Source organism: Eptatretus burgeri, chromosome 12 (assembly GCF_056783735.1).
Source record: "Eptatretus burgeri isolate ZD-2024b chromosome 12, Ebu_testis_v1, whole genome shotgun sequence".
NCBI lineage: Eukaryota > Metazoa > Chordata > Myxini > Myxiniformes > Myxinidae > Eptatretus > Eptatretus burgeri.
The window spans coordinates 84430723-84444773 of record NC_140972.1 but is presented as its reverse complement, the minus strand read 5'-3'; the positions used below and the strand labels follow the sequence as shown (position 1 = coordinate 84444773).

Sequence of the window (14051 nt, the reverse complement as noted above, 5' to 3'; positions counted from 1 at the left end):
GCCTTCACCCTCTGTTTTCTGGCTTGTGGAAGAATGATGCACGGGGTACAGACAAATAAGCAAATGGCAAACAGGCAGGACAACAAGAAGGGGGTACAGGCAGACTTGCTGCAGACTATAGGCAGACGAGCATGCAAATAGATGGGAAAGCCAACAAATGGTAATAGTAGACAGTATAGAATGCAGGTGTGTTGAGACTTGAGGATATCGAAAATGAAATAATTGGTGGGTCGGCATGAGAGACTAAATTGCACCACTTTGTTGACTCGAATGAGGTTTCTTTCTTGTTCGTTGTCAGTGATATTTTGAAAAAGATATAGTATATGTATTTGTCGTACTTTTATTAAAAATTGTATTTAATTGTCATTTATACAATCATGCAAATGATTTAAATTCAATCGAAGATTGTTTGCCGGTTGAAGAAATGTGGCGGGCCCCACTCTTTGAAAATGGTACCCGCATTGAAAGCCCAACCCAGGTTGTTGTTTTTTCTCTTTTGGGTGGTTGGGGGATTGTGGAGGGTTAGGAAGGGTCATTTTTATTTTTGCTTTCTTATCCTTTGTGGACAAAGCCAAAATATTATGTCCAAGAAACTTTTTCCATTATCCATGCAGTCCTGTGAGACGATTGCTGTTCTCAATTAGACAATCATCAGTATCCTTGCTTGGTTTTTTTATTTTGTGAAAGAATGACATATCAGTCGGGTTTCTGGTTCACGTGGGTCCACATTATTGCCATGGTGGTTATTGTTTAAATAGCAGTCTGCAACTCGACAAGTGCAAACATCGTGCTCTCACACGGACTGAACCATGTTTGCTGTTTGTTTTTCAGATGCCCAAAGGTACAGATCGGAGTTGGGTACAGAAATTGTACAAGACCCACATGGGCATGAGCAAAAACTTCAAGAAACCCCGCATGTCCAACACTGCATTTATTGTGTGCCACTTTGCTGACGAGGTTTGCACTTGATGGTCATATTGTTATGAATCTAGCAGCCATTTGCACACAACAGACAGCAGTGCCCACAGTTCAGTTATTTCGATAAGTATGTGTTGAAAGTCAGGATTCCATCCTTCTGTCTAATGGGTTAATTTCATTTGTGCGCTGTGGGTTTCTTTATAGTCAGGTTTTTTTACATCTTAAATCCTCCTTTGCTCCTGCCACCATCGGCCTTCCTCACGCGCATGCGTGCCGAGCACAGACGTGGGCGGGGCTTCCATCACCTCAGATCGGAGCCCTGCTTCAAAAAAGGGGCATGGAGTGTTTCCTCTGCCCAATGAGCCAAGGGCGAGCATCACACGCGCGCCCCAGCCAATGAGAATCCAGAACACCCAGGAATAAGTCGGGTGGTGAGCAGTTGGTTTGGGTGGCTTGGTCTTGGTCGTGGTTCAAGCAGTCTTGGTCTTGGTGGTCGGTCGAGTGAGAAGCGATCGTGTTTGGGCTCGCCGCCATTGCTCATGTTTCGCCCCACGTTGGGCGCCGTATCCTCGTTGCCGAGTCTCGAGTCTCGGCTGCTCGCCATCCAAGCTCCCACGGATAATGGGTCCCACACGTGCAGTCGCGGGCCTAACCGCAAGAGGCGGCCAGGTACTGGCAGGACCTGGTCCTCAGCTCGCCTTTTCCTCCTGGGCTGAGGGGCCAAATAAAGACCCACGGGGTCCGTGTGTGTGTGTGTGTGTGTGTGTGTGTGTGTGTGTGTGTGTGTGTGTGTGTGTGTGTGTGTGTGTGTGTGTGTGTGTGTGTGTGTGTGTGTGTGTGTGTGTGTGTGTGTGTGTGTGTGTGTGTGTGTGTGTGTGTGTGTGTGTGCGTGTGTGCGTGCGTGCGTGCGCGCGCGCGCGTGCGTGCGTGCGTGCGTGCGTGCGTGCGTGCGTGCGGCGCCAGTCTGTTAAGTAGAATTGTTAAGTGCCTGTGTTCATTGTAAATTGCATTTATTTTATTCGGATAATTCTGCTCTGTGTCTCCCTCCCTTATAAATAAACCCTCTCGTTAAATATTCCAGTTCGTTGCCCGTGTTTTCTTCCATTGACCCAGCATGGTTCGTGCTGGAGAACCAGAAAGCCGATTGGGCTGTAAGTTGTCGTTTGGACCGATGGACTTTGGTAATTCTGCTCGGTTACACCAGACCGAGGTCGCGAGAGCGACCCGGTTCGACAGAGTCCGGGTTTGACTTCCCCGGTAATTTGACGACGTGGGTACTTAGGTATATTGAAAGTTGGCTATTAACCCTACCCCACGCCGTTAGAGAATTGGCGATCACTGTCCTTAAGTGACCTGTGACCTTCGGAGTTGTCTGAGAGTCACGACCTAAATTCCGGGTGTTCGGTGGGAGACGGCTCTACTGCTCCACCTGGCGGCCGTTCCTCGCCACCGACCCCCCGGCCCACAACAATATTAGTAGATATTCGAAATATATTGACATTATTTTGTCTTCTTCCTTCTTCCAGGGAGGGGCAATCTTCATATCCTGTTTTTCCTTTCTTTTTCTTTTTTCTCTTTATTTCTTTCTTCTTTCTCTGGTTTTTAAAATTATTTTAAATTGTGGTTGGGTTGGTGGTTTGGACAATCCCAGGTTTCCCTCAGGGCATTATGAGACCACCATAGTGTGTGGACTGATATTGCATATCGACAGACTTGGAGATGTAGATTATTCCCTCTTTGAAGGTTTTTTTTGTGAGCTGGCATTCAAGACTGCCTGGAGGTATACACACTTGCCTTTAAGCTGTAAAGTCTGAATTTGATTCTTGACATGATTAAATTGTTGGACTGGTGTTTCGCAGGCAGGAGGTTGCATCAAAAGGTCTGCTGTCTGACAAATGAGATGTTAAGCTGGTGAATGTTTGCCAGCATTGATTGCTGGTGGGAAATAAAAATCCCACGGCGTCCTTCGCAAAGACAATGCAACAGTCAGCGGCTTCCTGTCCGAGCATATCTGCACTCCAGAAATGATGCAACCAGTGGGCCAAATTTGTGGAAGGATCCTTATCCAATCTGCATCGCTAAAATCTAAATGAGCGAGTTTTATATTTGCTTTTTAAATGAATAATCCATTCGTGAGACTAGCGATAGCCTGGTGTTGGCTTAGCGGTTAGGGTGGCTGACTTGGGATACTCGGATCCTGAGTTCGAGCCCCGTTGGCAGCTGAATTAATACCAGCTGGGGTTGAATCAGCTTGTCATCGTTCCGAGGTTGGCAAAATGAGTACCAGTGTACTGGTAACAGAGACACTGCATCAGCAGCATAGCTGCGTCCCTAACCAATGATGCAACCAGCAGTGATAAGGCTGCGAGAGACACAGACACAGACACAGACGTGAAGCATGGTTTCCATAAGATTAGAATCCCAAAGCCTTTGTCTTTTTTGTATAAAGAGTCGAGGCTTGTGGAAGAGCTGGAACACTGAACGGATCAGGGTGTAATCGAACAAAAGGAACAGTAGAGAGAGGGTCGGGGAACAACAACAGCAGAGTCGAAGGACAAATAGAGGGAGATTGGACAAACAATAGGTTTTCGGAGGAATGGGGGCAGGAAAATCATTTGAGCAACTTGAAGAATACAAATGTTATTTGGTACTTTTTAAATATAAACATTTTACCTCCATCACCAAAGTAGTGTGGAGGTTGTTTTCACCCCTGTCTGACTGTTTGTTTGTTTATGTGCAGGATATCTCAAAAGGTTGTGGACGCATTCAGACCAAATTTGGTGGACAGGTTGGATGTGTGAGAAGGATGAATCCATTCGATTTTGGTGAAGATTTGAATCCGGATACGAGAATTAAAAAAAAATAATTAAAGTGATTCTTCACCATTGAGAGATGGGGGAGGGGGGCAAAAACGATATATTGCATGATATTTCAAAAAGTTGTGGACGAGTTTGTGACAAAACTAGGTGGATGAGTTGGTTAAGTGACGAGAACAACCCGATTCGATTTTGGTTTAGGTCCAGATTGGTGGGATACTAAATGGAAACTTCATCTTGACTGAGGTATGTGTTCCACCGAGTGCTGTTCTCATTGTTAATGTTGTTTTTAAATTGCTGTGCTATCCATATTTACATAGAGATAATTGAGGTCCTCCCCATATCCTTAACCCCCAGGATTATGAATAATAGTTTTCTTCCTGGAAAAGCTTTTCCATGTACACCTTGAGCACAACCACCAGTTTTCAACTCATTCCACCTATCAGTTAAGGAGTGCATAAAAGTCAAACCCACACATGCACACTTCTCAAATTATTATAATAATACCAAAACAATTATGTTCCCTTGCAAGGAACTTTGATGCAAGTGGAACCTTCAGGACCATTAAAACCATCACTACTATTGCAAACTTATGGTCACTTGTCCACGCTCTATCCTTGTCAATGCTGAGTGTCTAGCATGGAAGCAGAACCCACCATTTTTAGTGTTTGGTATGACTTGGCTGGGGTTCGAACCGCCAACCTCCTAGACTTGAAGCGGTTGCTCTAACCATTATGCCACCAAGTCTGTCATCGTATGAATATGCTTTCTATTTGGCTTACCAGGTGGAATACCAATGTGCAGGCTTCCTGGAAAAGAACAGAGACACAGTGCGAGAAGAGCAAATTAACATCCTCAGAAGCAGCAAGGTGGGTGAAGATCAAGTGGAAATCTCAAAAGCAAACGTTTGCCCTCACAGATTTTCAGATAGAATCATTGTTTAATTCTGAATCAGCATTTTGGGATACATGAATTCCTGTGTCTTTCTTTTCTTTACTTTCTACAGAAAATTATACTGGCTATTATTTGTCTGTGCTGGGAGGATAGCTGAGAGGTATGCGCACTCACCGTTGCGCTGCCAAGCCTGTGTTTCAATCTCGACCCAGATATAAACTGTCAGCTTGGTGTTTTGCATGCATGGCAATGCATCAATGTGTGCTAGCGACGTCCATCAAATGGATGTTAAAGTAGGTGGACCCGTCTGTCAGCACTGGTCCTAGTGGTCATGAAAGATCCCATTGTTTGTTTCATTAAGAGTTGTTGAGTTATCACTGGCACCCTGGCCAGATGACAAATTCCTGCCCAAACTCTCTTTGCAACCTGCACTTGACATGCTGGGAGAGTGTGCCAAAACCGCAATATGAGTTTAGGGAGGCCTTCACGCTGCATACCTGCACGGGTGAGACTAGCTGCATACCTGCACGAGACAAAAGATATTGGTTATTACCACAATTTTCCCACATGTACTGTGGACTGAAAACAGGGTGATGGTGATAATGGATTTATTACCCTGTGCACGTGAAGCTAAAAGTTGGATTAAGCAATTGGTTCACTTCTGTCTGGCCGTCCATCCATCCACAAACTTCATTTTATGATTGAGGAGCAATTTGTTATCAATTGGATTTTATATTTTGAACATGAATCAGAAAACAGACCTGCAGTTTAGCAATACTTTGGCTGTGAATTCATCCCGATCGTATGTGCTCAGAGGGGGAATGAGATAATATTTTTACTCTGTCAAGAAAAAAAATTGAAAATCATTCCAAACGGGAAACTTACTGTTTTAAGGATGTCATAAAGGACACAAACAACAGGCATAAATAACTAATGTAGCATGTTTGATATGGTGGTAAACTTCCGGAATTTTTTTGTCCTCGTCCTTTACAGTATTTATTTATTTAATTTGCAGTACTTGTTACTCGTGTTAAAAAAAACAATTATTCTGAATGATAAAATGTATAGAACTAGTGATGGGACCAACCATAAGAGCAGCGACGGCCTGTCCATGAGAGTCCCGGAAGCAGCGGCAGAAAGTGTGTGGTGTTCCTATATACGGAAGAATTGTGTGCTCAGTCGGTGAGTCCTCCAGATAGCTCAGATGGCAGAGCACTGTTATGGTTTACCAGAGGACCTGGGTTTGATTTCAGGTCTGGGCATGTAATTTTCCCACATGTACATTGTACATATTATGTATGTTTGCCTGTTCATTTATATAAATGAAACACATCGACATATTTAAAGGGAAACGATTTAAAGGATTAATACTGGAGGAATGGTGGGGCTGCGAAGACATTACGGAAGGGAGGGCCATGATTATTGGCTTCTGAACATACTTCGACACATATCCTATCATTCTATAAAGAAAGCACACACTTATGGTGGAAGTTCGTGAATTAAATAACTCGACTATCTTACTCCCTTTACACCTTATGGCCAGTGCCGGATTAAGCCTCGGCTGGCCCGAAGGCACATTTTTGAAATTTTAGAGAATGGCCCAAAAAATTTAAATTAGATCTCGGGCTCATGGAAATGGACCCCAGACAAAAGATGAACTGATTCAAGAACAAAATATTTAATACAAACAAAGACAAATATTTAATGAGGAAAGAATTTTTGGCCCGAATTTTTGGCTGGCCCTAAGGTACATGCCTTGTCTGCCTTATGGTTAATCCAGCACTGCTTATGGCCATTACTGCAACAATATAATGTGTAGAACACCTGTTAGATTTACATATTTTGACTTGCACAACCTCTCTTGAAGTGTTTTCATGACATGTCGTATTTTGATGAAAAGTCACACATTGGAAACGAGTTCAGCAAAATGCGGATGGGATAGATTACATGTAGACGAACACTTTCGATGAAAAATTGGCTCGAGCCTGTTTTGTTTATCTGACGCACACCGCACAAAACATTTGTTATTCCTATAAAATTGTTAGTTTACATGCAATCTGACCCATCTCCATTTTGCTGAACTTGTTTCCTTCATTTAGAATTTTCTCCTTCCCTTCAAAATTAAAAGTCTAATTTTCTCTGTACAAAATGACACACGTCTAATATTGTTTATTTAACAAACCAAATTGAAAGTGGACATTTTGCTTATTATTTTCACACAATAAAAATCAATAACTCCTTTTGACATTTATTTTGAACACCTTTACAATCCATGCCAGCTTGTCACGTATTTATTTGTCAAAAGTCGTCATCCTAAAGTCATGCTTAAAGTTAACTGCACAAAACATGCAAGTCATACAAAGCTGTGTGTTTTGTCTGTTTTATCAATTCCTGATGCTGGTGATTGCTCTTGTCCAGTATATTTTTCTGCAGTCACAGTGATCCTCTGTATTTTAACAGGTACCCAAGGGCTCCTTGGTGAGTGCTGGAACATTGGCAGGCTTATGGCAATGCCAGCTTTGACTTTGCATTAGCAGTTTTGGGAGCAGCCTTCTGTCCAATAACCCATATACAGGGTGTTCCAAAAAGACCTGGACAACTTTGGTTGTTGATATATTTAGCTCCACAAATGATATAACAATACCCTTTGTTTTATATCATCCAGAAACTCATAAAGTTTTCTGTTTTCTCAGGTCTGGTGGTTTAATGTGAAAGAAAATGGTGACTCCACAGGAGAAATCTCAGTGCATCGAATGGTTCGTCGAGACGAGATCCGACACGCAGGTTCAGTGTAATTTCCGTACAAGGAATGGAAGGAATCTGCCATCGAGGGCTAGTATCAGAGAGTGGTACAAGGGGTTCCAGGAGACTGGAAGTTGTCAGAAACAGAAAAATACCGGTCGACCAAGCACAGGTGCAGCAGACTTTGAACGAGTACGTGAATCATTTCAACAAAGTCCCAGAAAATAAACTTGACGCGCATCGAGACAACTCGGACTACCAACCACCACGGTACACAGGATTTTGCATAAAAGATCGTTGCTTTATTCCTATAAGGTGCAGATTCTGCAGGAATTCAAACCAAATGATGGACTCAAACATAAGGCATTTCACAAACAAAGCTTGCTTTTCATGTATCGAGGAAGATTAACCGGCGCAATGTGAGGATCTGGGGCTTTGAAAGACCCCACCTGGTCATTGAACACATACACGACAGTCCAAAGGTAAATGTGTGGTGTGGCCTTCTCCATGATCACTTGGTGGGTCCGTTTTTCCACTTGGGTCCGGATGATAGTGACCTCAGCAATTTACATGAACATGTTGGAAGGATTCACCTTCCCACAGATTGAAGACCTGCAACCCGATATTATTTTTTAACAGGACGGTGCTCCCCCTCATTGGGTCTTCACCATTTGAGCCATCCTGAATGAAAAATTTCCAGATCGCTGGATTGGCCGAGATGGACCAACCGCCTGGCCCCCACGATCACCAGACATAACCCCCCCTTGATTTTTTTTTTTTTCTGTGGAGGTTTGTCAAAGATGTTTTCTACAACACCAAGGTGGCAAAGCTGCAGGACCTTCGTTCTCAGATCACAGCTGCATGTGCACTGGTGGACAAAAACATGCTGAGCTGAACATGGCAAGAACTCATGTACTGACTTGATGTCCAGTGCGTGACAAATGGAGCTCACATTGAAGTGTATTTTATGAGATGATCTTTTATGAGTTTTCATTTCATATAAACCAAAGGGAATCGTATAATTTGTGGTTCTAAATATATGAACAACCAAAGTTGTCTGGGTCTTTTTGAACACCCTGTAGTTTCATCTGCTTGCTAACAACCTGTGATGAGCAACTGCTTAGTACAGCAAACTTATGGCCATTGGCTAAAGCTCTGCTTACAATATGCCCTTAACTGCGCATTAACAGTCATTGCTGACATCTTTATTCTTATTGCTACAAATTTAAAAGCATTTGTCCCTTGTTTATAGCTATGTTTGAAGGAAATGGATGGAAGCCTATTAACTTGACTTAATTGTTTAACTTTTCACTTACAAACCCTTTTGTCTGTTGCAGTGGAGGGATTAGGTTGGCTTGGTTTCACTTGGTGTGAGCGTCACTATTTTCCATTGAAACATTTTTAATATTTTATTTGAAAAGGCTAATTTGTTTTTTTCTCCCCATTTTCCAAACACAATGACATTGGTTTGGAGGTGAAATGTTCGATATTGCAATGAATGAGGTTATGGCAGCCGCAGTTTTGGTAACATGAAAAATGATTCCATTGCATAATATGTGCCATTTGCCCATTCTGTTTTGCTCTCTGCAGCTACAGCTGCTGCTTGAGCTATTCAGAGAGGACAGGTCAACTGGAAAATCCCCTCTTAGGGGACGAGTTAGCATCAAGCCTGCACGGCCTGGAATGCAAACTTCCTCCAAAGAGCACAAGAAAACTGTCGGCCATCAGGTAAAAGTCAGGCAGAAGCTGCCATTTCTTTGTCCTCTCATTCATCCAACTCTGTCTGCTGATGACATGATGAATCAGGTGGTAAAACTCAACATTGATTAAATTGTGGAAAAAAAGGAATCGTACTTTTTTGGAAATCAGTAAATCCCTTGAGGCATAACAACCTCCTCTTGTACTCAGAGCGACATTAGGGCCATGCAACCCATGCCCCAACCGAGACAACGAGGGCCCCTAACACGACCGACAAATCGTGGTCTACAATCTTTTGAGACAGGGCCCCAGAGGGTTGGTGGCGGGGGGGGGGAGGGAGTCTCACTTTGCCAACAAAACGTATCAACTTGTGAGGGGTGATAAACACAGCGCGAAGGGAATGCTCCATCTCAAGGAAAAAAATAATCAGTCACGTAATGAATCGATGAAAAAACAGTGTTTTCCCCTGGTGTTTAATTGGATAGGACGATTACAAAATTAGGGGGTCAGTTTAGTAGGGAAAGCAGGTTAAGTGGAATAATAACTACGTTTAATGTATACAAATGCAACAATAAGCACAATAAAATTTGTTTAATTCTTAATGTTAACACATCTTGATGTTGTTCAGCAAATCCACATGACAATTTATTTTACGATCACGAAACAACGCCTCATAAGTAAATAGACGAATCCATGCACACTTCGGAATGTTGCGGTTTTTATGCCTCCGACGATGAGGTCGCCGGCAGCATGACGTTTTTCGGTTGTCAGGCCATGCATCTGTCTTTGTGTCTGTCTGTGCGTCCGGCCGTCCGTGATAAGTTTTAGTTACCGCAATAACTTAATGGCTGAAGGGATCTAAGTCAAATTTGGTGCAAGTATATATATATAATAATGCATGTGATGAACTGATTCAATTTTGCAGTCAAGAGGTCAACAAAGGTCAGAGGTCATGTTAGGTAAAAAAAAAATGTTTCCGTGCTCGCTTGTGAACCATTGATTGGATTTTGACCAAACTTGATACAAGTATGTATAATGATGTAAAGATTACTTTATTAGATTTTGGGATCAAGAGGTCAAAGGTCACAGGTCATGTCAGGTAAATATGTGATGCATGAGAACAGCTGAAGGGATTCAAATCAAACTTGGTACAAGTAAAGTGCCTTCGGAAAGTATTCACACCCCTTGACTTTTGTCACATTTTTTTTTTTGTGTTACAGCCTGAATTTAAAATGGATTAAATTAAAAGTTGTTTTTTGTCACCGATCTACACAAAATACCCCATAATGACAAAGTGAAAACGTGTTTTTCGAAATTTTTACAAACTTGATGAAAATGAAATGCAGAAGTATCTAATTTACATAAGTATTCAGTCCCCTGAGTCAACACTTTGTGGAAGCGCCTTTGGCAGTGATTACAGCTTCGAGTGTTCTTGGGCATTGTCTTATCAGCTTTGCACATCTCGATTTGGGGAGTTTCTCCCATTCTTCTTTGCAGATTTGCTCAAGCTCTGTCAGGTTGGATGATGGGGAGTGTCGGTGAACAGCAATCTTCAAGTTTTTCCACAGATTCTCAATGGGATTCTAGTCTGGTCTTTGGCTGGGCCACTCAAGGACTTTCATATTCATGTTCTGAAGCCATTCCAGTGTTAATTTGGCTGTATACTTGGGGTCATTGTCCTGTTGGAACGTATATATTCACCACAGGCTGAGGTCTTTTGCAATCTGAAGCAGGTTCTCCTCAAGGATTTGCTTGTATTTGGCTCCATTCATTATTTCCTCTGTCCTCACAAGTCTCCCAGTCCCTGCCATTGAAAAACATCCCCATAGCATGATGCTGCCACCACCAGGCTTCACGGTAGGGATGGTATTCGATGGGTCATTAGCTGTGCTTGGTTTCCGCCAGATGTAGCGCTTTGCATTCAGGCCAAAGAGTTCAATTTATTTATTATTTTTTTTTTGTATACCTTGGTCGAGGCTCGTATGAGAGCTAACACACAACTCACAGCAAGGAGGCATGAGACAAGAGGGGCGGGAGTGGAAGTGACAAAACAGTGGGGAACAGACACATTAGGTGAACTGGAAGGGAGAGGGATGGGGATGGGCGAAGAGAAGATGGACATTTCAGGGACTTTCAGGAAGGAAAGCAGGAGAAATGAAGGAAGTGGGCTTGGGTGGATTATCGGGGGTAGAAAAGATCGAGGATTTGGATGGGGGAAGATAAGTGGTGGTGGTGAACAGCTGTTTTGAAAGCCTGGAGGGAAGAATGGGAAAGAATAGAGTGAGGAAGTTTATTCCAAAGGCGGGAAAAAAGAGGAATGAAGGAGTGAAGATGAGCAGTGATTCGTGATTTTGGTAGTTTTACCAGAAGGGGGTTGTTGGCGGACCTTGAGCGCCCTGTGGAAATGTGGTGGGGACAAATCACAGAGAGAGCAGGGGGGGCAAGGCTGGAGAGGAGTCGGTAGAGGACAGAAAGACCACCGACCAACCTGCGGTGATTGAGTGAGAGGCCCAAAGACTCAGCTTCATTGCGGGAGATGCCGATGATCTTAAATGCCCTGGTTTCGACAGCGTGAAGCCGAGAAAGGTGGGAGGCAGGAGCACCAGCCCAGAGGGGAGAGCAGTACTCCATCAGGCTACGGACAAAAGCTTTGTAAGTGGTCAGGAGCTCAAGAGGGCCGAGGAAGGACTTAGCACGACGGAGGATTCCCAGTCGGCGACTGGCTTTTGAGGCGAGGTTGGAAATGTGACTTTCCCAGGAAAGGTCATGACAGATAGTGAGACCTAGAAGCTTGAAAGAAAAGACTTCTTCCAGAGGATTGTTGAGAAAGTGGATGGGGGGTTTTGTAAACGGTCCTTTCGAAGAGACATAGTGAGAGTGTGAGATTTGTCTGGATTGAAAGACATGTTCCACGTGTTGGACCAGTTTGTGATTTTATCCAGATCTGCAGTGAGCGAAGAAGCTGCTGCTTGCCGGTCTGAGGGATGACAGATGGTACGGCAGAGGGTGGAGTCGTCGGCAAAGAGAAATAGAGGATTTTCCAGAGAGTCCGAGAGATCATTGATGAAAACCAGAAAAAGAACAGGGCCCAGAACGCTACCTTGAGGAACTCCAGCCTGCACAGGAAGAGGGGATGAAAGAACTCCATTTAGGGCCACACGTTGACTGCGACAGGAGAGGAAGTCTGCGAGCCATGAGTGGAGATGGCCTTGAATACCATGGGAAGAGAGTTTGGTGAGTAGGGCAGGGTGCCATTTTCGTCTCATCAGACCACAGAATCTTTTGTCTCATGCTCTCAGAGTCTTTCATGTGCCTTTTTGCAAACTCCAGTTGTGCTGTCATGTGCCTTTTTCTCAGGAGTGGCTTCTGTCTGGATACTCTCCCATAAAGCCTAGATTTGTGAAGTGCTGCAGAGACTGTTGTCCTTCCGGCAGGTTCACCCATCTCAGCCAAGAAACTTTGGTTCTGTCTGAGTGGTCATTGGGTTTTGGTCACCTCCCTGATCAAGGTCCTTCTTGCCTGTTTGCTCAGTTAGTTTGGTTGGAATGGCCAGCTCTAGGAAGAGTCTGGGTTCTTCCATATTCTTTGCATCTTCTTTGATTGAGTTCAATGTGCTCTTGGGGACTTTCAACACTCCAGAAATTGTTTTACACCCTTCCCTCGATCTATGCCTCCTCACAATTCTATCTCGGAGTTCTGTGGACAGTTCCTTGGACTTCATGGTAGAGTTTCTGCTTTGACATGCACTGCCAACTGTGGGACCTTTTTAGAGAGGTGTGTTTCTTTCTCAATCATGTCCAATCAATTGAATTGGCTACAGGTGGAATACAATTAAGATGTAGAGACGTCAAAAATATGATAAAAGGAAATCGGATGCAACAGAGCTCAATTTTGATTGTCACAGCAAACTTATTGACACAGGACATTTCAGCTTTTCATTTTTAATTAATTTGTAAACATTTCTCATGTGGGCGGAGGCATATCGGGTGACACCAGTGATTGCCGTTCTCGTTAAAATCAGAAGTTTGTCAGAGCACCTGTCCCAAGGATGAAACAAAACTACCGCAGCGGTGCTGAGATGGCTTAAACACTCAAGCAAGCACTCCATTCAAAACCGTTGATAAGGAAAGGCTGCTTGGCAAGCGCAAAGGGAATGCTCAATCTCAAGGAAAGAAAGCACTGCTTGGTGACTGAACACACCACTGGTGCTGATGCCGGGTCAGTTTTTTTGCTTGATTATATATTTATGAATGGTGGTGAGATTGGGAGGTCATCATTATTCTAATCGCATATTATCATTTTAAATTTATCCGACAATAACTCCCTTCGGGCTATGGGAATGGCCGGGGGGGGGGGGGGGAGGATCAAATTATTATCCTCATTATTATTGCCAATTACAGTGCTATTATTATCATTATTATTAATATTATGCTATTATCATTGCTGCTACTTTTGTCATTTGAAAGCGGCATTGGAAAAGTTCCACGATAACAGGGTGAAATGATGTTCAAGCTGATATCTATCTATATATTACTAAAACTCTCATCATGTGTGTGTGTGTGTGTGTGTGTGTGTGTGTGTGTGTGTGTGTGTGTGTGTGTGTGTGTGTGTGTGTGTGTGTGTGTGTGTGTGTGTGTGTGTGTGTGTGTGTGTGTGTGTGTGTGTGTGTGTGTGTGTGTGTGTGTGTGTGTATGTTCCCGAAATACAGCCAAAACGGTACACGATAGCGCAAAAATTTCAGGGCCACCTTACTTACCATTCTCCTGCGGTATGCAGTAACAAGTTTTGTTCAAATCGGGCAACGAAAATAATTATAAAAAAATTAATTCCCGATTCAGTCAAGTACTCTTCGGGAGAATTTGATCAATGCAAACAACCTCAGCGATATAGTTCGCTGGAGCTATCTGTTTTTTTTCTAAATGATTTATTAAAAAATCTCAAACATTGAGTATAGACAAAGAACGATTTATTTTTAAGCATAAA

General features: G+C 43.3%; 1 protein-coding gene across 8 annotated transcripts in view; it reads left to right on the top strand.

Annotated features, from left to right (window-relative positions):
* MYO5A (myosin VA) overlaps positions 1-14051 on the top strand; it is a 184695-nt gene that overhangs the window by 113421 nt on the left and 57223 nt on the right. For 6 of the 8 annotated variants that reach the window (XM_085848710.1, XM_085848711.1, XM_085848707.1 and 3 more), the window contains 4 exons: positions 832-957; positions 4520-4603; positions 7089-7106; positions 8961-9098. In XM_085848710.1, coding sequence (XP_085704836.1) covers positions 832-957; positions 4520-4603; positions 7089-7106; positions 8961-9098 — 366 coding nt within the window. The remainder of the gene's footprint in view (positions 1-831; positions 958-4519; positions 4604-7088; positions 7107-8960; positions 9099-14051) is intronic. The other 2 variants (XM_085848708.1, XM_085848714.1) reach the window with 1 other exon arrangement.